General features: G+C 37.2%; 5 protein-coding genes, 2 long non-coding RNA genes and 1 pseudogene across 7 annotated transcripts; 2 read left to right on the plus strand and 6 right to left on the minus strand.

The window, feature by feature from the left end:
* Positions 1 to 193: 193 nt before the first annotated feature.
* LOC116029274 (auxin-responsive protein SAUR68-like) lies at positions 194 to 1,238 on the minus strand. Its single transcript, XM_031271196.1, has one exon. It carries the CDS (start codon positions 775 to 777, stop codon positions 343 to 345), a length of 435 nt encoding a protein of 144 aa, XP_031127056.1. The 5' UTR covers positions 778 to 1,238; the 3' UTR covers positions 194 to 342.
* A 193-nt stretch (positions 1,239 to 1,431) lies between these two features.
* LOC116029279 lies at positions 1,432 to 4,613 on the plus strand. Its single transcript, XR_004100298.1, has 2 exons — positions 1,432 to 1,505; positions 1,811 to 4,613. It is a non-coding gene; the product is annotated as an uncharacterized LOC116029279 (long non-coding RNA).
* Positions 4,614 to 5,208: 595 nt separating this feature from the next.
* LOC116029275 (auxin-responsive protein SAUR68-like) lies at positions 5,209 to 5,864 on the minus strand. The gene has a single exon (XM_031271197.1). It carries the CDS (start codon positions 5,784 to 5,786, stop codon positions 5,352 to 5,354), a length of 435 nt encoding a protein of 144 aa, XP_031127057.1. The 5' UTR covers positions 5,787 to 5,864; the 3' UTR covers positions 5,209 to 5,351.
* Positions 5,865 to 7,667: 1,803 nt separating this feature from the next.
* On the minus strand, positions 7,668 to 8,318 carry LOC116030705 (auxin-responsive protein SAUR68-like). The gene has a single exon (XM_031273021.1). It carries the CDS (start codon positions 8,247 to 8,249, stop codon positions 7,815 to 7,817), a length of 435 nt encoding a protein of 144 aa, XP_031128881.1. The 5' UTR covers positions 8,250 to 8,318; the 3' UTR covers positions 7,668 to 7,814.
* A 1,661-nt stretch (positions 8,319 to 9,979) lies between these two features.
* Positions 9,980 to 10,686, minus strand: LOC116029337 (auxin-responsive protein SAUR68-like). Its single transcript, XM_031271290.1, has one exon. The coding sequence runs from the start codon at positions 10,549 to 10,551 to the stop codon at positions 10,117 to 10,119; it is 435 nt and encodes a 144-aa protein (XP_031127150.1). The 5' UTR covers positions 10,552 to 10,686; the 3' UTR covers positions 9,980 to 10,116.
* Positions 10,687 to 14,111: 3,425 nt separating this feature from the next.
* LOC116029336 lies at positions 14,112 to 15,810 on the minus strand. Its single transcript, XM_031271289.1, has 2 exons — positions 14,814 to 15,810; positions 14,112 to 14,529 (listed from the first exon to the last, which is right to left on the minus strand). The coding sequence occupies exons 1-2, from the start codon at positions 15,760 to 15,762 to the stop codon at positions 14,492 to 14,494; spliced, it is 987 nt and encodes a 328-aa protein (XP_031127149.1). The 5' UTR covers positions 15,763 to 15,810; the 3' UTR covers positions 14,112 to 14,491.
* Positions 15,811 to 17,823: 2,013 nt separating this feature from the next.
* Positions 17,824 to 18,257, minus strand: LOC116030931 (annotated as a pseudogene).
* Positions 18,258 to 22,225: 3,968 nt separating this feature from the next.
* Positions 22,226 to 23,307, plus strand: LOC116028409. The gene is made up of 2 exons (XR_004100141.1): positions 22,226 to 22,434; positions 22,527 to 23,307. It is a non-coding gene; the product is annotated as an uncharacterized LOC116028409 (long non-coding RNA).
* Positions 23,308 to 25,469: the final 2,162 nt, after the last annotated feature.

Raw genomic sequence — 25,469 nt, forward strand, 5'->3', positions numbered from 1 at the left:
AGTGTGGTTTGACCCATTTGGTAGTTGCTAAGCCAGAAATGGAAGTGGAAAAATTTTATTGTTACAAATTCAACAAGGAAAAACTATATAGTTTGATGCTTTTTGCTAAAATTTCGATAAAATTAATGCAAATAAGCACTAGTAACAGAAAATATGTCAACTATTTGTGTTGCAAAAAACTGAAGATTAAGGAGAATTTGAAAGCAATGGATATATTTGAATTTCATAAGACTACTGAGCATATTGATTATCAAGTAATGCTGTATTGGATTTATGTACATTTCACATCATGTATTGAGCTACAACTAATATCCTCATTCACAAAACTTATTGAGATTAATATCAGCAAACTAGCAATTCCTGATTTCTCAACCCTTCTTGGTGTAGTGGAGCGGATGAGCATCGATATGAAGTAACTGAGTTGAGTAATGCAATCTCAAGTTCTCTGGATAAACCTCGGCTAAGAAGCGAAATGATGTAGTCCATGAAGACTGCATCACATGGTAGCCTAATAGGCCCATCGTTTGTAAGTCCAAATTCTTCTTCAGACATGCTTAGGAGTTGCCTAATGATCTCATTCTCGAGATAAGATAGAGGGACAACAAACCGCTTCTGATCAGCTGTGTAGACAACAAAATGACCCTTGTTTACTGCAGTGGAAGTGCTGCAACTATTTGCGTCATCATTTAGTCTTGGAAATGATATCCTCTTTCTTCGGATGGCAGCAAATTTTTGCCATCTTTTGACGAGCTTGATGAGCTTCTTGGAGCTGATCATGGTATTAACTTAGAAAATAGAGAGAGAGAGAGGAATTGAATGGAAGAGAACAAGATGTGTAGAAACCTTGGAAATTGGTTAGACTGAATTGCAGTGTTTGATGATCGAAATGCATATGGAAGTGATCTATTTAAAGTTGTAGAGGAAATAGGCATAACCATGTGCTGCCTTGTTGCAAGGGGCCTATTAGCTTCAATCAGAAATATATGGAATCTGGTGTGTGGCCATATACAGAGACATAATCATCTCATTCATTCAAACAAATTGATTAAGCTATTCTCGTGCTGAATTCCATTAACTTACTCTTCTCTGCCCTCATCTCCCATTTGGAAGGCTTTCCTGTATTGACAGGAGTATTTAAGCTATCCCCATTTGTTCAATTTCATTGAAGCATGTGGGGAGTGATTTCTTCATGATTTTTGAGAAACAAAACTGTGTGGTAGTGTCTCTTATCTTGCTTGCCAGCTGCCCTCCAATCCAAATTTCTCTTGGCCACTCAATCCACCTCCTTTAGGATCTATATAGTCCACAAAGACCATGTGCCATATAATTGTATGGGGCCAGTTGGTTTCAATCAGAAATATATGGGATATGAAGTGTAGAGACACACAGTTGAGGAATCACATGGTTATGTTTCTCAATCATACAACTGATTCAAACAAGAAGATGAAGATAACCCATAGGCGAACGGCATCAATTTATTGCACTTCATCCTTATCTAACATTTGGTAGGCTTTCTTGGAATAGCAGTAGTTAGGCCATCCTATCTATTCAATTTCATTGAAGCATGTGGGGAATGATGTTCATAGACAGGTCTTTATCTGCAATGTTTATAGTAGAAATTCATAATGGTTGTTGGAAGACAAAACCATGTGGTGATGTGTCTTGACAAGCTAGCTGGTTGGCCTCCCATCAAATTTTCTATTAGACACGAAATCAACCCTCTAAGGGATCTATATATACACACTTGATTTTGAATTCACCATCTAAAATACTTACTTCAATTCACACATATTTGTTATCCATTCAACAGTTTGCCTGCCAGGAGGATGAACAATGCAAGATGAAAACTCCGGCCTGCTGTGTCCACTTCAAACAAGATGTCTTCAGCTTCAGTAGCAAAATGGGTTCAGTCAAGCCATTGGCCTAGTTGAATCTTATCCTCCAGGACAGCACGTCATTGTGTACGTTTTCCAAACACAGTAAAGATTACATTCAAACAAGTCTGGAAAGCCATCAGGGAAGTACTCCATCCCCCCCTTGCTACCCCCTCTTAAATGATTAGTGGCCATAATTTGGAATGCTAGAGAGATTTCTACTAAAGGATCCCTCAGTGACAAATGCTTCATTAAGAAGTATTACCCTCTAATTATAGGCTGGTATCCTTGAACCTTTTAAAGATATTTCTGACTTGCAGTACAAAAAAGAATCCCATATGTTACATGATCTCTTCTTCATATAGATAGATATAGGATCTATGGGGCTATAGGATAGATCTATATATGTTTTGTGGATTATTATACAGAAAAAGTTTGGAGGACTGCCAGACAACATGCAGAAGAGGTCGGCTATCCTGCAGTGTGTCAATGCTTGTGGATTATTTCATATTCGTTTCTATGGTAATTCTATGATCAGGTTGAATAGCGGGTATGGTTCTTATGCCATTTGGAAAAGGCTTGACGGAATGCTTGTTAACCATGCTTGTGCAATTTTTCATATTGATGTTCATAATTAGGCTACAAAGTACTACTTCTGGCCATTCTTTGATGCACATAACTTGTGCTAGATCAACTGGGAGTTCTGCTAATCCATTTCAGTTACGTTTATAATTGCTTGGAATGACTACAAAGGCTTTCTGGATTCGGTCGAGAAGGTATGAAGCAAAAAGGTTCAAGGAAATAAAATGTTTTGTCTTCTTATACAAACAGAAAATTTTGTGGAATGTATTGAGTGAATGGAATAGAACAGTTATGGGGAAACAGGAGGAGCTGGAAATTGGAATGTAGGGTCCAAGCACTTGAGATCAAGTTAGAGGAAGATCCAAAAAGGAAGTCATGCTGAACTAAGGTAAATGCCCTTTACCAAAGGCAACCCCAGATTGAAGAGGATTATTCGAGGCAAATGGTACAGCCTAAATAGAAACACAAAGTTCTTCCATTCCATTGTGAAGGACAAAAGAATGCGAATGTGTATTCATAAAATAATCAAGTTTTCGGGGGATGAAGATGTTACTTTGAAGCATATCATTGAGTTTCTTGGTCATTTCTTACTAATGTTCTAAGGAGAATGGATTTTAAAGAAGCTTGGATTTATCAAGATTTTGGAATATAGAGCTGTTGGTATTCAGTCATCATTAGTGGTTTCAGAGAAGGTTTGTTTCCATGCTTCAAGGGGTTTATGGCAAGGGAATATGTATCCCCTTAATTGTCTCTTTTATTCTCTCAGAAGAAGAATTCCTGTCAAGACAAATGAAGAGAATAGAAGTACATGCTTTACACATCCCAAAGGCAGGTATACAAGTTTTTTTCTTGATGTACCCACAGACTGAAAGAAGACTCATTATGAGAATTACCAATAACTATCAAAAAACATTTCCTTTTTAATATCTTGGATATCCTGGTCCATATACAGAGATAGAAACAACATCTCTTTTTCTCTGTCATCACCATTCATCTAGATGACTATGGCTAAATGCCACGGGTGGCATGGCAAGTTATTATCCGTAACTATTGAACAGAAGATAAAAATATCAGTAAAAACCTTAGCTCTTGGTTGGACTGACTTCTGGTGCTTGATGATCAAAATACATATGGGAGTGACTTATTTAAAGCGCAAACGAGGCTAAGACAAGCTATAAGTTACTGAGAAAATTATGGAAGGCAAAACCATGTGCACTGGAGTTGTATGGGGCCGATTAGTTTCAATCAGAAATATATGGAGACATAAGAATGAGGAATCACTTGTGTATGTTTCTCATTCATAGGATTGATTCAAACAAAAAAGGCTGAGATATTGTGCAGGTGAATGTGACCTCTCATTTGGAAGGCTAGTTAAGCCATCTTATCTATTCAATATCATTGTAGCTTGTGGGGACTGTGTTATTAGAAAAGCCTTTATCTACAGACTTTTTTAAAGAAATTCTTGATGATTTCTCAAAGACAAAACCATGTGATAATGTTGTCTTATCGCTAGCTGGCTACCCTCCCTTAGCCACTCAATCCACTTCACAAAGGATCTATATAAACACAATTGAGTTAGTATTCACCCCACTCAAATATTTCCTTCACAGCTACCTTAGTTTCTGCATTCTAAAATTGTTTCTATAGCATCTTTGATTAACACTCCCTCTGCTTTAAGAAGAAACATCCCAGAATGGCAATCAGTATGACTCGCATCCTCCGTGCTAAGCAGGGCCTCAGAAGGTCTTCTTCAAGAACAAACAGAGAAAGTGAGGTTCCTAAGGGGCACTTTGCAGTTTATGTGGGCGAAAGAGAAAAGAAGCGCTTTGTTATTCCGATATCATGCTTGAAGTGCCCTTCATTTCAAGGCTTGCTAAGTCAAGCTGAGGAAGAATTCGGATTTGATCATCTAATGGGTGGAATCACTGTACTTTTCTAATGGGTGGAATCACTGTACTTTTCTCGACATCATTTCTTGTTCAAGTAGATATTGAGTGACTACTAACAGAGTAACAGATTAGTTTAATAGAGAAAAATTTTGGACAAATGAGCATTCTTGTACAGTTACTTTTTTCCTTTTTCAGTACAGTTGTGTTCGGGATCAGATTGGAAAAATATAAATCTTGAGAAAATACAAACAGATTATGTTTTACACAAGAGATTTCTTGTATCCCTTTTTTTTCGCTATTCCATCTTTAGTTGTCTCATGATCAGATGGGAAAAATATAAAATCACTAGTTATATGGAGGCCAAATTTTCTCAATTTCAGTTATGTAGACATTAACATGAAGACAAGGTTTGGTTCGTATTGCAGTAGGCCTAATGATGGCTAGATTTCAGAGAGTTCTTGACTTGTTTTGTACCAAAGGATCTGTAATTGTTTGCAGACTATCAATACTCCAATATTTGAGCACGTTTTCTAACCGTGCAACTTTGTAATCTATCTTGAACCACTTGAAACGATATTGCAGATCATTTCATATTTTAGAATTGAAGGAATTAAATACAGACACAGCTAGGGACGATTATTTTAGGACAAGAATCAGTTAATCACCCTTAATGTGGACAAGAATTTACTGCTAGAAAAAATATGGACATTCTAGGAATAACTAGAGCAGTCCAGTTTCATAAGTAGCAGTGAAACCATTTTTCTTTTGTAAATATTTGGCCATTTGTCATAGATCTAGGAAGAAGGCGGAGAAGCTAGGACAAGTATTATTTTAAGGAACATATATAAAGGAGTATTGTTCAGCTTACCAATTATCATCACAAAAGTCATATAAGTGAAAGTAAAATCGAATATGTTTGACATCACATCTTGGATTTCTGTACATTTCACATGATGTATTGAGCTACAGCTGATATCCTCATTTACAAAACTTATTGACATTAATATCAGTAAACTAGCAATTCCTGATTTCTCAACCCATCTTGGTGCTGTGAAGCTGATGAACAGCAATACGCTGTAACTGAGAAGAGCAAGGCATTCTCGAGTTCTCTACTTAAACTATGGCTAAGAAGTGAAACGATGTAGTCCATGAAGATGGCATCACAAGGCAGGGTAATAGGCCCATCGCTTGGAAGTCCAAATTCTTCTTCAGACATATTTAATAGTTGCCGAATAATCTCATTCTCGAGATATGATAGAGGGACAACAAACCGCTTCTGATCAGCAGTGTAGATAGTGAAATGACCCTTGTAAACTGCAGAAGAAGTAGTGCAGCTATCTGCATCCTCATTTATTGTTGGAAATGAAATCCTCTTTCTTTGGATGGCAGCAAATTTCTGCCATCTTTTGGCCAGCTTAATGAGCCTCTTTGAACTGATCATGATATTAATTTAACTTAGAAAATAGAGAGAAAGGTTGAATGGAAGAGAATAAGATTTGTAGAAACCTTGGAAATTGGCTAGAATGAATTGCAGTTTGATGAATGAAATGAATATGGAAGTGATGTATTTAAAGTGATGAGGAGGCTAAGACAGTCTTTAAGCTGTTGAGGAGGCAAAACCACATGATTGACACTAAGGAACCACATGGTTATGCTGCCTAGTTGTATGGGGCCTTTTAGCTTCAACCAGAAATATATCAATTCACTTAGTGCTGTATATATTGATCTCTCACTTGGTATGTTTTCTCGGAATGACAAAGGTAGTTGAGCTTTCCCCATCTGTTCAAATTTATTGAAGCATATGGTGAGTGATATGGTAGAAATTCTTGATGATTTTTAGAAGACAAAACCATGCGGAGATGTTGTCTAATCGTTCTAGCGTGCTGGCTGGCTGGCCTCTGATCCAAATTTCTCATAGCCACTCAACCCACCTCCTAAAGGATCTATATCTATAATTGCATTTGTGTTGATTCTCACCCCACTCAACTTCTTCCTTCACAGTTCACACAAATCCTAGTTTCTGCCTTCACAAATTGTCTCTATACTGAAAAAAATTTCAGAAATCCTACTTTCCAAAAAGCATATTTCAACATGGCAATTGGTATGGGGAATATTCTCCGTGTTAAGCAAGGCCTTAGAAGATCTTCTTCAAGAACAAACAGAGAAAGTGAAGTGCCTAAGGGGCATTTTGCAGTTTATGTTGGGGAGAGTGAAAAGAGGCGTTTTGTCATTCCAGTTTCTTACTTGAAAGACACTTCATTCCAAGACTTGCTTTGTCAAGCTGAGGAAGAATTCGGATTTGATCATCCAATGGGTGGACTCAGAATACCTTGTATGGAGGATACCTTCCTTGAAGTCATCTCTAGTCTGAGATTTTGAGAGACTACAGACAACTTAGTTTAGTGAAGAACAATTTTGCATAGCAGATTTTCCTGTACAGTTCATTTGTTTAGATTTTTGTCTGCATTTTTGCAGCAACTTTGAAAATATCAGAAAGCCTCCAATTTTCACCAAATACTATTCCAAATTGTTGCTTTTAATATACTTTGAGTAAAACTAGCAGCACAATATCTCTTCAAGGCATATTTTACATAAAAGATAAGCAATAAAATTTTGGAAGTTCAGAATAATGTTGAGAACAGTCTATATTTTGGGTATGAAGTGTGGATCTATATTGAAAAATAAAATATAATGAAGATACCAGTAAAATTTAGTGCAGAGAATTTACCACAACTATTCACATGCACAGTCCCTGTGTCTTAAAAATGAAATCTTCTTCCTTTAGACAGCAACAAATATCTTCCCTTATATTTCATTGGCAAATTGATGAGTTTCTTGGAACTAATCATGGTTTTTGGAAAGAGCATTGACCTCTATGGCCAAGATGTGAAAGTTCCATGTTAACCATTCTTCTTTGCAGGTTTATGCGAATATTGCGGTCAGGGTGAAAGTTCCATGTTAACCATCACACAAAGGTGCCTGATTAGTATAATATATAGGACATAAGAAATGAAAGAAAATGAGATAACAAGATTAGTATATAGGTCAATAATTCTCTAATGGCACTATTGCAGCTAATGGTCAGAACTGTTCAAAATTGAGATAACAACATTAGTATATAGTTACATCTGCCTTCTGCTTATTCTTGGTAGTTGGAAGAGGAATGCTAGGCCAGAAATGGAAGTGGCAGAATCTTATTGTTACAAATTCAATTAGGCAATTATATAGTTTAATGCTTTTGAATAAAATTAATGCAAATAAGCACTTGTCACAGGTATAACAGTATAAGTGTATTGCAACAAACTGAAGATTAAGGAGAATATGAAAGCAATGAATATATTTGAATTTTCTATGAAGAATACTGAACATATTGGATATCAAGTAATGCTGTATTGGATTTATGTACATTTCACATCATGTATTGAGCTACAACTAATATCCTCATTTACAAAATTTATTGAGATTAATATCAGCAAACTACCAATTCCTGATTTCTCCACCCTTCTTGATGTAGTGGAGCTGATGAACACCGATGTGAAGTAACTGAGACGAGCAATGCATTCTCGAGTTCTCTGGATAAACCTCGGCTAAGAAGTGAAATGATGTAGTCCATGAAGACTGCATCACATGGTAGTGTAATAGGCCCATCGCTTGGAAGTCCAAACTCTTCTTCGGACATACTTAAGAGTTGCCTAATGATCCCATTCTTGAGATATGATAGAGGGACAACAAACCGCTTCTGATCAACAGTGCAGATAGTGAAATGACCCTTGTTAACTACAGAGGAAGTACTGCAGCTATCTGCATCCTCATTTAGTCTTGGAAATGAAATCCTCTTTCTTCGGATGGCAGCAAATTTCTGCCATCTTTTGGCCAGCTTGATGAGCTTCTTGGAGCTGATCATGGTACTAGCTTAGGAAATAGAGAATGGAAGAGAGTAAGATCTGTAGAAACCTTGGATATTGGGTGGACAAAGTTGTAGTGTTTGATGATCAAATTCACTTGGAAGCGACCTATTTAAAGTGCTTTAGTTTCTTGAGGAAATCGTCAGAGAAGGCAAAACCATGTTCCACCCAGCTGTATGCATGGGGCCTTTTAGCTTCAATCAGAAATATATGGGATATGGACTGTAGTCATATATAGAGACATAAAAATAAGAAATCGCATGGTTATGTTTCCCAATCTTCAAACTGATTCGGACAAATGGATTAAGATATTTTGTAGGTGAATACCATTAACTTACAGCTGATGAGATCTTCATTTAAAAAATAATTGAAATTAGCATCAGAAAACTAGCTGGCTACCCTCCCATCTAAAGTTCTCTTAGCCACTCAATCCACTTCCCAAAGGATCTATATAAACACAATTGAGTTAGTATTCACCCCACTCAAATATTTCCTTCACAGCTATCTTAGTTTCTGCATTCTAAATTTGCTCCTATAGCATCTTTGATTTACACAGCCACTGCCTTAAAAGCAAACATCATAGCATGGCAATTAGTGTGACTCGCATTCTCCGTGCTAAGCAGGGCCTCAGAAGGTCTTCTTCAAGAACAAACAGAGAAAGTGAGGTCCCTAAGGGGCACTTTGTTTTGTAGTTTATGTGGGCGAAAGCGAAATGAAGCGATTTGTTATTCCGATATCATACTTGAAGTGCCCTTCATTCCAAGACTTGCTAAGTCAAGCTGAGGAAGAATTCGGATTTGATCATCGAATGGGTGGAATCACTATACCTTGTCCAGAGGATACTTTTCTCCACATCATCTCTTGTTCAAGTAGATATTGAGTGACTACCAACAGAGTAACAGATTAGTTTAATAGAGAAAAATTTTGCACAAATGAGCTTTCTTGTACAGTTACTTTTTTCCTTTTTCAGTTGTGTTCAGGATAAAATTGGAAAAATATATATCTTGAGAAAATAGAAACAGATTATGTTTTACACAAGAGATTTCTTGTATCCCTTTTTTTTCTCTCTTCCATCTTTAGCTGTCTCATGATCAGATGGGGAAATATAAAATCACTAGTTATATGGAGGCCAAATTTTCTCAAGATGTCTGTCTAAATTTCAGTTGTGTCTCAGTGTACAGATTTAAGAGTGCAGAAAATCTTATGTAGACACTAACATAAAGACAAGGTAAGGTTCATTTTGCAGTAGGCCTAATGATGGCTAGATTTCAGAGAGTTCTTGGCTTGTTTTGTATCAAAGGATCTGTAATAATCTCACTTCACCTCTTAATTACTTGCAGACTATCAAAACTAAAATATCTAAGTACGTTTTCTAATCATGCAACTTTGTAATCTATCTTGAACCACTTGAAACGATATTGCAGATCATTTCAAATTTTAGAATTGAAGTACAGACACAGCTAGGGACGATTATTTTAGGACAAGAATCAGTGAATCACCCTTAATGTGGACAAGAGTTTACTGCTAGAAAAAATATGGACATTCTTGGAATAAGTAGAGCAGTCCAGTTTCATAAGTAGCAGTGAAAGCATTTTGTTTTTGTAAATAGTAGGCCATTTGTCATAGATCTAGCAAGAAAGCCAAGAAGCTAGGACAAGTATTACTTTAAGGAACATATATAAAGGAGTATTGTTCAGCTTACAGGGTGTAGTGATGCAGACAAGGAGTATTATCATCATATGCAAAAGCCATTTAAGTGAAAGTAAAATTGAGTATGTTTAACATCATCTTGGATTTCTGTACATTTCACATGATGTATTGAGCTACAGCTAATATCCAAATTTACAAAACTTATTGACATTAATTTCAGTAAACTAGCAAATCCTGACTTCTCCACCCTTCTTGGTGTAGTGGAGCTGATGAACACCGATGTGAAGTAACTGAGACGAGCAAGGCATTCTCAAGTTCTCTAGTTAGACCTCGGCTAAGAAGTGAAATGATGTAGTCCATGAAGACTGCATCGCATGGCAGTGTAATAGGCCCATCGCTTGGAAGTCCAAATTCTTCTTCAGACATGCTTAAGAGTTGCCTAATAATCTCATTCTCGAGATAAGATAGAGGGACAACAAACCGCTTCTGATCAGCTGAGTAGACAACAAAATGACCCTTGTTTACTGCAGAAGAAGTGCTGCAGCAATCTGTGTCATCATTTTGTCTTGAAAATGAAATCCTTTTTCTTCGGATGGCTGCAAATTTCTGCCATCTTTTCGCCAGCTTGATGAGCTTCTTTGAACTGATCATGATAATAACTTAGGAAATAGAGAGAGGTTGAATGGAAGAGAACAAGAGAGATCTGTAGAAAGCTTGGAAATTGGCTAGTCTGAATTGCAGTGTTTTATGATCGAAATGCATATGGAAGTGATCTATTTAAAGTGGTGAGGCTAAGACAACCATAAGCTCTATGGGATATAAAGTGTCCCCAAATGTAGAGACACACATTTGAGGAATCACATGTTTATGTTTCTCAATCATAGAACTGATTCAAACAAGAAGATTAAGATATCCCGTTGGCGAATGGCATCAATTTATTGCACTTCATCCTTATCTAACATTTGGTAGGCTTTCTTGGAATACCAGCAGTTAGGCCATCCTATCTATTCAATTTCATTGAAGCATGTGGGGAATGATGTTCAAAGAAGTTCTTTATCTACAAAGTTGATAGCAGAAACTCATGATTATTATTGGAAGACAAAACCATGTGCTTCCTAGTTGTATTGAGCCGTTTAGTTTCAATCAGAAATATATGGAATAACAGTAGTTAAGCCATCCTATCTATTACAAATTCTTGATGATTTCTGGATGACAGAACCATGTGATGATGTTGTCTTATCAATTATCATGCTAGCTGGCTGCCCTTCCATCCAAATATCTCTTAGCCACTCAATCCACCTCCCAAATGATCTATATATACACATTTGAGTTAGTATTCACCCCACTCAAATATTTCCTTCACAACTACAATAGTTTCTGCATTCTAAAATTGTTTCTGCTCTATAAAAGAAACATCCCAGCATGGCGATTAGTATTGACAAAATAGAGGTTTAACACAGAAAATTAGAGGCTAGTATTTACTGACCAGAACTGAAAAATGATGGAAAACAGATGTTTCTGAGTTCTGAAATAACAAATCTGTGTTATATCTTCATTAGCTAGCTGATACATCTATATATACATGAGAAAATAGACAAGTTTCCTGAAATTCTGCACTATTTACTGCTGCCTAACATTTCTGCTACCTAACATTTCTGCTGCCTAACTTTGCTGCTGTTAACTTTACTGCCTAACTTTGCTACTGTTTATTTTACTGCTGCCTAACACATAATAATTATAATAATCTCAACAATCAGAAATATACTACACATTTTGCTGCTGCATTGACATCCCCCCTCAAATTGATGAAGGTAAGTCTATCAACATCAATTTGCTATTGAGAAACTTGTGTCTTTGGCGTGTTAGAGCCTTTGTAAAAACATCAGCTACTTGAAGATCAGTAGTAAGATGAGGTAGAGTGATAACACCTCGAGTAAACGCCTCCCGGATGTAATGACAGTCGACTTCAATGTGCTTTGTGCGTTCATGATACACTGGATTTGCAGCAATTTGAATAGCACTGGTATTATCACCATGAAGTGGAGTAGGATCACTTGAAGGAAATCCAAGTTCAGAAAGAAGACCACGTAACCACACAATCTCTGAACACGCAGCAGACATAGCTCTATACTCGGCTTCTGTAGAGGATTTAGAGACACTCTCTTGCTTCTTACACTTCCAAGAAATCAAGGCATCCCCAAGAAAAACGCACCATCCTGTGATAGATTTCCTAGTATCTGGACAGCCAGCCCAATCTGCATCACTATAAGCTGTCAAATGAAGAGCTGATTGTTTGGGAAAAAACAACCCACGAGTAGGTGACCCAATTAGATATCGAACTATGCGACGAACTGCCGCAAGATGGAGATGTCGAGGTGAGTGCATGAATTTACTGACGATATGAACAGCATAGGAGATATCGGGCCTTGTAATTGTTAGGTAGATAAGACTACCAACAAGTTGCCTATACAAAAAAGGATCGGGCAAAGGTTCGCCCTCATCTTTCCGGTATTTCACATTGACCTCCATTGGTGTATCAACAGCAGTAGCATCCTGTAAACCAGCCATCCGAATGAGATCTTGAATGTATTTATGTTGGTTTAGGAGGAAACCATGATCTTCATAGTGAACTTCCAGCCCTAAAAAATATGTTAGATGCCCAAGATCTTTCATTTTAAATGTACCGGACAACATATTTTGAAGCTTAGTAATCAGCCCATTATCATTACCAGTGATGATAATATCATCAACATATACTAAGAGAAAGACCATACCAGTGGTTGTCTTGTGAAAAAAGAGTGAGGAATCATATTGACTCTGTGTGAAGGAAAAGGTGAGAAGAGTGTCGCGAAACTTCTCAAACCAAGCCCTAGGTGCCTGTTTTAAACCATACAAGGAACGTCTTAACTTGCAAACCTCATGTGGAGCTATCATTGGCATACCAGGTGGAAGCTTCATGTAGATCTCTTCCTTAAGATCCCCATTTAAGAAGGCATATTTTACATCCATCTGATGTAAAACCCAAGATTGAGAGGAAGCAATAGCAAGTATGGTTCTCACTGTGGTCATCTTAGCAACTGGTGCAAATGTTTCTTCGTAGTCGAGACCATATTCTTGTTTATTCCCAAGAGCAACCAATCGAGCTTTATATCTATCCAAGGAGCCATCAGACTTGAGTTTCACAGTATAAACCCACTTGCTACCAATGGGCTTAACATTTTGGGGACACGAAACAATGTCCCAAGTATGATTTTCTTCAAGTGCTTGAAGTTCTTCTTCCATTGCTTGTTGCCAACACTTATGTTCCATTGCCTTTTTATAACAAGTGGGGATAGAGATAGAAGATAACACAGTAGACATAGCCACAGGGGTTGAAAAACCATACCTTTCAACTGGTTTGTGAGGTCTAGAGCTTCTACGAAGAGGAGTGGGATTACTGGAACTTGGTGGAACAGAATCAGTTGTCGCAGGTTGATGCGAAGAAGCCATAGTGAGACCTGTAGGAGGATCAGAAGCAGGAGGGGTGCGTCTATGATAAACACAACCAGGTTTAAACCGATGTACAGGTGTTGGTGATGCAGAGAAATACGGTAAAGTAGATAGAGAAGGAAGTTCTGAAGTCTGTGTGGTGCTAAAAAAGGACTGGTGTTCAAAAAAAATGACATTCCTAGAGACACGAGTTCGACGGGCATGAGGATCATAGCAAAGAAATCCTTTTTGGGTTCCAGCATAACCTAAGAAAGCACACTTAACAGATTGAGCAGTAAGTTTATTCCTCTCATGTGCAGGAAGGTGCACAAAACAAACACATCCAAAAACATGCAGATTGGAATAATTTGGTGCATGCCCAAATAAATAAAAATAAGGGGAATTATTGTTCAAGTTGGGAGATGGTAATCTATTAATTAAATAAACTGCAGTAGCTAAAGCTTCACACCAAAATTTAGAAGGAACACAAGACTCAATTAGAAGAGTTCTAACAACATCAAGAAGATGACGGTTCTTTCTTTCAGCCACACCATTTTGTTGTGGAGTGAAAGGACAAGAACGCTGAGAAATGATCCCATGACTTTGAAGAAAGAATTGAAACTCATTTGACATATATTCCCCTCCCGAATCAGATCGCAAGATTCTGATTTTAGCAGAAAACTGTGTTTCAATTAAAGCAAGAAAGACTTTGAACACAGAGAAAACCTCACTGTTAGTCCTAAGAAAATATACCCAAGTAAAACGAGTGAAATCATCAATAAATGTAACAAAGTATTTGTAATGTTCATGAGAGATTACAGGTGCAATACCCCATACATCAGTATGCACGAGTTCAAAAGGTTTGGTGGTATGGGTTTGATGCAATGGAAAAGGAAGAGTTTTGCTTTTGCCAAGTTTACAGGATGCACAATCAACAACATCATTATTAGAAGAAAAATTTTTATTCCCAAGTAAACCAGATTTAAGCAAGATTCGAAGTACATGAGAATTAGGATGTCCTAAACGTCTATGCCACACCTGATTATTACTTTGGACAGCATTACAAGCAACATAATTTGACACTGGAGGAGGAGACAAAAACAAGGGAAAAAGACGTCCCACTTTAGGCCCCTTCGCGATCATTTTCCCGGACACTTGATCCTGCACAAAACAACCAGATTTTGAAAATTGAACGGTGCAGTTACTGTCAACTAATTGTCCGACAGATATAAGATTAGTAGACAACTTAGGAGACACAAAAACATTATTTAAAGAAGCTGAAATATCACCAACGGCTGTGATAGGTAAGGAATTTCCATCTGCTGTATGAATCTGAAGATCTCCACTATACTTTTGAACATTTTTTAAAGGCAAGGCAGTGTTGGTCATGTGATGGGAAGCACCAGAATCAAAATACCAAGGCTTAGAATCAGAAGTATTGTTACCTGAAAAACCAAAGGCTGATAGGGCAGAAACTATCATTTGTTGGACCATTTCAGGGGTAATCGTAGACTGACCAGCATTGGAGACACTAGAGGGACCAACCGAGACATTGTAGGCAGTTTCATGTTTCTTCGGAGGCCGAATGGAACACTCTTTGATGATATGCCCTGCTTTCTTACAATAATTGCAGAATTTTTTAGTACAATTATTGGCAAAGTGACCAAAATTCTTGCAACTATAACACTGGACATTAGTCATATCTCTGCCTCCGTTAGATCTCCTTTGGGCAACGTAGGCAACAGGAATTGGAGCAGAATTTTGAGCTTTCTGCTCCAAGACAGCCAGTGTAGTGAGCCGTTGTTCTTCCCTGAGAAGCTCTCCTACACAAATATTCATTGAAGGAACTAACTGTCTATTCATCAGGTTAGACCTGATTGTTTCAAACTCCCCCCTTAACTTCATTAAAAACTGATCACGCTTGCTGGTTTCATGGATATTTTGTACAGCAACTAGTCCTTCAGAAGGAACATTTGCATACACAATATCAGTGTATTCAGTCCAAAGAGTTTCAAATGAAGAATAAAACTCTTGGATTGACATACTCCCTTGACTGAGTTGGCTCAACTCAAGCTCCAATTGAAACCTTCGTGCTGAGTTGCTTTGGTTGTAGACGTTCTTCAAGTAATCCCACATTCCTCTAGAGGTCTTATAAGGCTTGAGACTGAGAAGTATGGAGGGTTCCACACTTCCAAGAATCCAGGACATAATCTGAGCATCCTTTACCTCCCATTTTGCATATTTCTCCTTCTCCTTTTCTTTGTCAGGTGCAGAATCACTGATATGACTCCATAGTTCCTTTCCCTTGACAAAGAGCTCAAATGGGAATGCCCAGGCAGAATAATTTTTGCCATTAAATCGAACAAAAAAATTTTCTGATCTTTCCAAAGACATGATTCAATCAGAAAACAAGAATAGATCCAAGAAAACAGAACCAAGAACTAAGAGAATAGATCCAAGAAACTATGATAGCAAGATACAAGTGATACAAGAACAAGAATACTATGATCTTGGAGCAAGACAAGGAACAAGACACAAAGATTATCTCAGGATTTTGGCTCTGATACCATGACAAAATAGAGGTTTAACACAGAAAATTAGAGGCTAGTATTTACTGACCAGAACTGAAAAATGATGGAAAACAGATGTTTCTGAGTTCTGAAATAACAAATCTGTGTTATATCTTCATTAGCTAGCTGATACATCTATATATACATGAGAAAATAGACAAGTTTCCTGAAATTCTGCACTATTTACTGCTGCCTAACATTTCTGCTACCTAACATTTCTGCTGCCTAACTTTGCTGCTGTTAACTTTACTGCCTAACTTTGCTACTGTTTATTTTACTGCTGCCTAACACATAATAATTATAATAATCTCAACAATCAGAAATATACTACACATTTTGCTGCTGCATTGACAAGTATGACTCGCATTCTCCGTGCTAAGCAGGGCCTCAGAAGGTCTTCTTCAAGAACAAACAGAGAAAGTGAGGTCCCTAAGGGGCACTTTGCAGTTTATGTGGGCGAAAGCGAAAAGAAGCGCTTTGTTCTTCCAATATCATTCTTGAACAACCCTTCATTCCAAGGCATGCTAAATCAGGCCGAGGAAGAGTTCGGATTTGATCATCCAATGGGTGGACTCACAATACCTTGTCTAGAAGATACCTTCCTTGACATCATCTCTAGTTTGAGTAGATATTGAGATACAACAAAGAGCTTAGTTTAGTAGAGAAAAATTTTGCAGAGAGATTATTCTTGTATAGTTTTTTTTTTTACTTGTCTCATGGTCGGCTTGGAAACTGTAAATTTCACTGGTTATATGAAGGCCTATTGTGCACTAAATGTCTATATATCTGGAGACTTGGGTTTACACAACTACTATTATGCTTTTATGAGTAAAACTAGGATTATGGATGAACTTCCAAAGAGCAGATGTATCATAAAGATCCATAAGACCAGAATTTTCTTCATTGGCTGCAATGTTTTTTTCTTTTTGTCCAATTTACAGAACTACTAAAGCAGTTGAAGCTAGTGTGATTTACATCTGGTATGTTAAGTTCTCAGGTCCATTAGACATTTAAGAATGAATAATTCCACTTTGTATCACAAAAAATGTCAAGTTATTCCATTTTTGGAATGACTAGAGAAATCCAGTTTCATAAGTTTTAAGTATACAAGTGTAGCCCTTTGAGAATGTGCTGAGCCCATATTTATATTCTCATTCATATTCTGCCATATTTACTTGTACTAAGTATTTTAAGTACATATACAGATATACTAGACCAAACTGTAGATTAAGGAGAAAAGATTATTGATTTCAGATCAATTGATTCTTAGAACTACTGTTCACTAATCTAGACAGGCCTTAGTGATGCAGAACCATGTATGTGTTTTGATCATCAAGTCAGTTATGTGAAAAGAAAAAAATTGAGGATGGGGTGGGGAGGTAGGCAATATGATATAAAATCAAAATCTCTTGAAATTTGAAAGCTATGAGTTGATTTACATTGAGTTAATTCCATTTTTGGTCCTAGATTTATATGTGACATTCCACTTTTAGTCCTTTTTTTTCAAAACATCTACTTTTGGTCCTAGTATTATTGTGGCATGACTATTTTTGGTCCTTCGTCAAGAAAATCATTGAAATATCGTTAAATATAATGACATTTTGATCTTTTTTATACAAAGTAGGTTGACCCGCTATATTTTTTATGTTTATTTTTTGAAACAAAATCAAAATTGAATACTGAAATGCTCTTGTATTTGACAAAATTTAAACTGTTTTGTTGATGGAGGACCAAAAATGGTAATGCCACAATAATACTAGGATCAAAAGTGGATGTTTTGAAAAAAAAGGACTAAAAGTGGAATGTCACCTATAAATCTAAGACCAAAAATGGAATTAACTCATTTACATTTGAATTCTTAGTCTACAACAAATAACCAGTACTGTCAGCAAACTAGCAATTCTTGATTTTTCAAGCCTTCCTGGTGCAGTGAAGCTGATGAACACTGATATGATGCAACAGAAATGAGCAATGCATTCTCGAGTTCTCTGGATAAACCTCGGGCAAGAAGTGAAATGATGTAGTCCATGAAGACTGCATCACATGGAAGTGTAATAGGCCCATCGCTTGGAAGTCCAAATTCTTCTTCAGACAAGTTCAAGAGTTGCCTAATAATCTCATTCTCGAGATAAGATAGAGGGACAATGAACCGCTTCTGATCAGCCGTGTAGATAGCAAATGACCCTTGTTAGCTGCAGAGAAAGTACTACAGCTATTTGTGTCATCGTTTACTCTTGGCAATGAAATCCTCTTCCTTCGGATGGCTGCAAATTTCTGCCATCTTCTCACGAGCTTGATGAGCTTCTTGGAACTGATCATGGTGTTAACTTAGGGAATATAGAGATTGAATGGAAGAGAATAAGATCAGTAAAAACCTTATGTCTTTGGCTGGTGTGAATTGCAGTGTTTGATGATCAAAATGTATATGCCAAGTGATCATTTAAGGTGTTAAGAAGGCTAAGACAGGCTGTAAGGTCTTGAGGATATCAAGGAAGGCAAAAACATGTGCTGCCTAGTTGTATGGGCCTTTTAGCTTCAACCAGAAATATATGGGATCTTGAGGGTGGCCATATATAGAGATATATAAATGAGGAACCACATGGTTATATCTATCCTGAGAATAAGATCAGTAAAAACCTTTAGACATAGACAACTAGAGCAAATTAGGCCTCCATATAGTCAGTAATATTTATATTATCTTAAGATTAAAAATTTTCCCAATCTGATCCTCAGACAGACAAAAAGGGAAACAAGTAACTGTACAAGAAAACTCTTTTCTACAAAATTTGTCTCCACTAATCTATGCTGTTTGTAGTCTCTCAAGATCTACTCAAGCTAGAAATGATGTCGAGGAAGATATCCTCTGGACATGGTATTGTGAGTCCACCCATTAGATGATCAAATCCGAATTCTTCCTCAGCTTGACTTAGCAAGTCTTGGAATGAAGGGTCCTTCAAGTACGAAACTGAGATGACAAAACGCTTCTTTTCACTCTCCCCAACATAAACTGCAAAATGCCCCTTAGGAACCTCACTTTCTCTATTTGTTCTTGAAGAAGACCTTCTGAAAACCTGCTTAGCATGGAGAAAGCGAGTCATACCAATTGCCATGTTAGGATGTTTCTTGTTAAAGCAGAGGCAGTGTAAATCAAAGATGGTATAGAAACAATTTTAGAATGCAGAAACTAATGTATTTGTGGAGGAAATGTTTGAGTAGGGTGCATACCAACTCAAAAGTGTTTATATAGATCCATTGGGAAGTGGATTGAGTGGCAGCCAGCTAGCAAGATAAGAGACATTACCACAGTTTTGTCTTCAAAATTCATCATTCTGTGAACAACATTCCCCACATGCTTGAGTGAAACTGAGAGAGCAGCAAGTCTTGAATCAAATAAAGAGATGATTTGGAAACAAAACCATGTGATTCCTTCTTTTTTTTTTTTGAAGTTATTCCTTTTTTTTATGTCTCCATATTTCATATATTTCTGGTTGAAGCTAAAAGGCCTCATACAACAAGGTGGCACATGGTTTTGCCTCTTCATCCTCAAATGCTTCTTCATCTTCTTCATCCACTACTCTATGCTCCGCAACTTTTTCTTTTCCCTTAGACCTTGAACTCCCTACCTTTTCTTTTCCTTTAAAAGCATGCCTAAGGGAATACGGAGTCTCATTCGCACCCGAAAACTTTGCAATATCTCCCCAAGTCAAATCATCTCCATCACTAAACACCAACTCTTCATTACCCTCATCCGGGATACCTGTCAACCATTCATTAGAAAAATCAATTTGATCCAAACTAATTGGATCAATGGTATCCCGCATTTCCCATCTCCGTCTTAATGCTCTGTTATACTTAATGAAAACCAAATCATTAAGGTGCATTTGCTCAAGGAGATTTCTCCTTTCCAAATGCAACTGAAAATTTTAAAATTAATTAGTACTTAAGTATGTAATAATTGTTAATTACTGACTTAAAAATGATAATTTGACTAACTCACATGCTCAAACACACTCCAATTTCTTTCACATCCTAATGCACTAGTGGTGAGACTGAGGATCTTAATTGCAAACTCTTTCAAATGTGGAGTTGAGCTCCCAAAAGAAACCCACCAATAATCTGTAGCATTTAAAAATTAATCAAAGTTTGCAATATTTTGATTAGAAATAAAAATCGTAAATTATATTGTTTAAGAACCTGGACGTTTAACACCACGTTGTTTCTTTGCAACTGTCAAGTCAAATAAACCCCGACCAGCTTCCCAAGTAGACACTTCTTCAGTAATTTTCTCATACAAATCTTGATCTGGAACCAATCTCTTCAAACACTCATAAAAACCAGAAACAACCTCTGCCGAACGAACAGTAGGAGAAATCGGTGTCTCACCAGTATAACGGAAGTAATCTGGATTCAAGTAGTATGCGGCTGCATGCAATGGTTGACGAAACTGGGAACGTCACCTTTTATCTATGATTTCAAACACCTTATTGTACTTGCTTGAATTATTGTTGAAAGCTTTTGCAATTGCTTCCTTTGTAATCTCCATAGCAGGATAAATATAGCCCATAGATGGCTTAACTTCTCCATCAACTAACCGAAGGGTGCTAATCAATGGATCACCTATTTTAAGTGCCTCTAGAATTGTATTCCAAAAGTTTGGCATTTTTACAATTTTAGAACACTCCTTTCCTGCTTCTTCCTTGAAATAAGAGCTAGTGAGGAATTCTTCTGAATTGAACAATCTTCTCAAATTGTTCTTCTACTCATGAAGCCTCTTGAATGTCAAGAATACTGTAGCAAACCGAGTCTTAGCAAACTTAACCAAATCCCACTTTTTGGTATAGGTCCTCAACAAATTCAAAAGTTTTGTCTTTGAATGGATGTACACCGACAACTTCAATGCCTGCTTGTACACCAATGCAAAATGACGAATTTCAAAAATATCTTTAAACATCAAATTGATGCAATGAGCAGCACATGGCGTCCAATACAAAGTCGGGTACAACTCCATTAAATCCTTGCCTAAATGAAAATGAAAATGAAAATAATAAATAGTTTAAAGAATTAAAATTTTAAAAAATGAAAAACACATATTTTAGACATACCAGCTCTCACGTTTTCAGAAGCATTGTATGACTTGTACAACATTTTCCTTCCCCACTTGATCCACAAAAGCTCCAAAAAGCTCTAACATTTTATTAGCATCCATCATGTCCTTACTAACACCAACTGACTCGAGGAAATATGATCCAAGTGAACAATTAACTAAGACATTAATAAATGTATGGCCTCTCCTATTTGTCCACTTGTCCATCATTAGAGAACAACCATCCATATTCTGCATCTCCTCATGCGGTTTGAACAACTCCTTAACATGCTCTACCTCCCTTTTAAGATATGACACTCTAACTTCATGATATGAAGGCGCCTTCATTCCTGGCTCATGTTGTGCAACACAATCGATAAATCCTTGCAAACTTTCATTATAAGAAACACAATTAAATGGTAGTCCGGCCTCGTACATCCACCGTGAAAATTGCACAAGAGCTCTATCCTTCAACTCTTGCTTGCATGTCTCCAAGGTTACATTTTCGTCGCCTTTTAATCTTTTCAAATTTTGGTGTTCTCTTGTATTAAAATACAAATCTATGGGACCTTTAATTATTTTGTTAGAAAATCCCATACTACATCCCATCTCCGCCGCCTCTGAAAAATCTATACTTTCATCACAATCTTCATCAAACATAGAAGGAACACCCGTTGAACTAAATTCATCCTTTCTTTTCTTCTTACTTTGCATAAATTTTTTCATTGCATCTCTAACAATTTGGGGACATTTTGTGCACCCCGTAACATTTCTATATCCTCCAATGAGATGCAATTTATGCCGATAAATACCTCCCTTTGTAATTTTATCACAATACTTGCATCGCACATGCGTATTGCCCTTATCCAAAACCGGTATACCATTGTCCCATCCCGGATCTTGATTTTTTGAATTAGACCTTTACAATAATACCGTAATATTGACCTAAAAATACAAATTATTCAATTTAACAATCAACAATTCAATAATAAAACTCAATTTAATTATAAAAGTTCAAAACTTAATTTAATACAAAAAAAAAATTAGGAAAAAAAAAACATGTACAGTGCTTGTAACTGCCAAGTGCCAAACTCTCAAGTCAACAAAGATTCAACAAGTCATCAACTCTATTCTTATTTTTAACAACTACCTCAGTCACTGGCATGAGTAGCATCAACATAAGAAGAGAAGAAGAGGAAAAAAAAAAAAAAAAAAAAACAGAGCCGGAAGGTTAGAAGCAGTGAACTCAGCTATTTACCTCGGGACTGTGAGCGCGGCGTCGCGACGAGGTGGAGACGGCGAGGAAGAGGCGGCGGCGTCGCGGCGACGGTCGAGGCAGTATCGCAGCGAGGGACGGACGGAGGCTTTGGTCTGGATTTTGGAAGCAGAAGGGTTTTGCAAGTCGCAACTGAGGTTAGATCTGATGTCGTTTTGTTTTGTATTTTTTGGTTTTGTTTTGCGTTTTTTTTTTTTTTTTGGCTGACCGTTGCCTTGCGCTTCGTGAGATAAAGCGTCGCTTTTCGTCGCTTCGTCGCCTCGCCCGAAAGCGAGCGCTTTGCCATGGAGCTCGTCGCTCGCTTGGCTTTTGCGCGAGTGCTTTTCACAAGTTTCACTTCCATTGATATGCATTGTGATCATCAACCACTGCAATTCACAGTCCACCAAAGATCTAAGGTTTCTACATATCTTCTTCTCCCATTCAATCTTTCTATTTGCTAAGTAACTACCATGATCACCTCCAAGAAGCTCATTAAGCTGCCCAAAAGAGGACTAAATGAGGATGCAGATAGCTGCAGTTAACAATGGTCATTTTGCTATCTACACAGCTTATCAGAAGCGGTTTGTTTTCCCTCTATCTTATCTCGAGATCATTAGGCAACTCTTAAATGTATGAAGAAGAATTTTATCGAGATCATTAGGCAAACTCTTAAATGTCTGAAGAAGAATTTTATCGAGATCATTAGGCAACTCTTAAATATGTCTGAAAAAGAATTTGGACTTCCAAGCGCAGGCCTATTACACGACCATGTGATGCAGTCTTATGGACTACATCTTCTTAGCTGAGGTTTATCCCAAGAACTTGAGATCGAATGCCCCAGTTACTTCACATCGGTGTTCATCAGCTCCACTACGGTACTACTACACCATGAAGGGTGGAGAAATCAGGAGTTGTTAGTTTGTTGATATAATGTAAATGAGGATTTCAGCTGTAGCTCAATACATCATGTGAAATGTACAGAAATACAAGAGTTGATATATAATATATTCAATTTTGTTGTCACATAACTGGCTTTGGTGATGTAAACTAACTCATACTTGGTTTTGCTTCATTGTCCTTAACTCTGTCTGTATTCTTGCCCTTTCAGTGCTAAAATTAGCAATGATCTGCAATATTTAGTCTCCCTTTTCACCATTTGAAAAGGGTTCAAGACAGATACAAAGCTGCATTCTTAGATATTGGAGTATTTAAAGTCTTATATACAACTTCAGTTCAACAACTCTGAGATTTACTCATCATTAGGCTTACTGCAATCTGTGTTGAGTACATAAAAGAAAGAAATTAGCTCATTGGCAGTGAGAACCAAAATCTGTATTTTAAATCTCTACATTGGAAGTTTTAGTCTAAAGTATTCTTAGAATACTAAGGTCACATAACTGGGCTATAATGTATATCGACGAAATCAAACTAAAAAACTGAATCTAATCAATTAACTAGTCTCATTCATGAGCTTATATAAAGTATAAACTCATATGTTCTCTTTTATATTTTCAATGTGACACTCTTAACAAGATATATCAGGCCAATCTAATCACGAGGCACAACTGATATTTTGACCTAGACATTTAGAGCAAATTAGGCCTCCATATTGAGGCACAACTGAAGATGGAGAAAATAAATGATACGGAGTCCAAGAGAACTCATTTTGAAAAAAAATTCTTCATTAAACTAAGCTGTTTGTAGTTTCTTAACATCTGTATTTCCCAATCTGATCATGAACCAACTGAAATTTTTCTTTTAAAAAAATGTAACTGTACAATAAAATTCTTCTCTGCAAAATTTTTTCTCCACTAAACTAAGCACTACTCTGTTAATAGCCTCTCAATATCTACTCGAACACGAGATGATATTGAGGAAGGTATCCTCCGGACAAGGTATGGTGATTCCACCCATTAGATAATCAAATCCAAACTCTTCTTCTGCTTGACTTAGTAAGTCTTGGAATGAAGGGTCCTTCAAGTATGATATCGGAATAACAAAGCGCTTCTTTTTGCTTTCGCCCACATAAACTGCAAAGTGTCCCTTGGGTACCTCATCTTCTCTGTTTGTTCTCGAAGAAGACCTTCTGAGGCCCTGCTTAGCACGGAGAATGCGTGTCATACTAATTGCCATTCTGGGATGTTTCTTTCTAAAGCAGACAATGTGTTACTCAAAGATGATATGGAAGCAGTTTTAGAATGCAAAAACTAAGGTATGAGTGAATGAAATGTTTGAGTGGGGTGAATACTAACTCAAATGTGTTTATATAGATCCATTGAGAGGCAGACTGAGTGGCTAAGAGATATTTGGATGGGAGGGTCGCCAGGCGCCAGCTAGCAGACAGCATTATCACATGGTTTTGCCTTCCAGAAATCATCAACAAGTTCTACTAGTAACTTCATTTATAACAATACAGTCCCCACAGGCTCCAATCATATTGAATAGATGGGATGGCTTAACTACTGTTATTCCAAGAAAGCCTACCAAATGTGAGATGAGGATATAATGCAGTAAATTTTTGTTTGAATCAATGCTATGAATGAGAAACACAAACAAGTGAGTTCCTTAATTTGATGTCTCTATATAAGGGCACACTCAACAGCCCATATATTTCTGATTGAAACTGAGTGGTCCCATAGAACTCCAGTGCACATGGTTTCACACAAATTGTTAGCCTAATAGCAAAAAATCCCTTTTGATTTTGGATATCAAGCTTTGAGGCCGCAGCATACTGAAATTTAACCTCCGATAAAAAATAAATATGAATTCACGGAGGGAATTCTTCAATAACCAGTGTTGCTGTAGATGAGTTTCTTAGCTCAATATAACCTCTGATTTCTACCATTCTTCTCCGGGTGCAAGAATCTGTATATTGCAATGCTGTTGGTACAGGTAAGGTCAACTCTTTGGCAATGTTTTGCTTTCAAATTTAGACCCACCCTGTATGCTTTGGCTACATCATATAAAAAGGTGAATGAAATTCCTACTTCATTAGTGGGGAACCACATGTTTGTCGAAGAACACCAATGATTTTTCTTCCATCTACTCCCCAAAAGAAGTCAGGGGGGTTCCCTTGCCTTAAACCCCTCAAAGCATGGAAAAAACCTTCTCTGGAACCACAAATGATGACTGAATACCAAAACATTCTCCAGCATTCATCTTTGGGCCACAAAACCACAAAGTTATAATT

This window comes from Ipomoea triloba, chromosome 9 (assembly GCF_003576645.1).
Source record: "Ipomoea triloba cultivar NCNSP0323 chromosome 9, ASM357664v1".
Classification (NCBI taxonomy): Eukaryota; Viridiplantae; Streptophyta; class Magnoliopsida; order Solanales; family Convolvulaceae; genus Ipomoea; species Ipomoea triloba.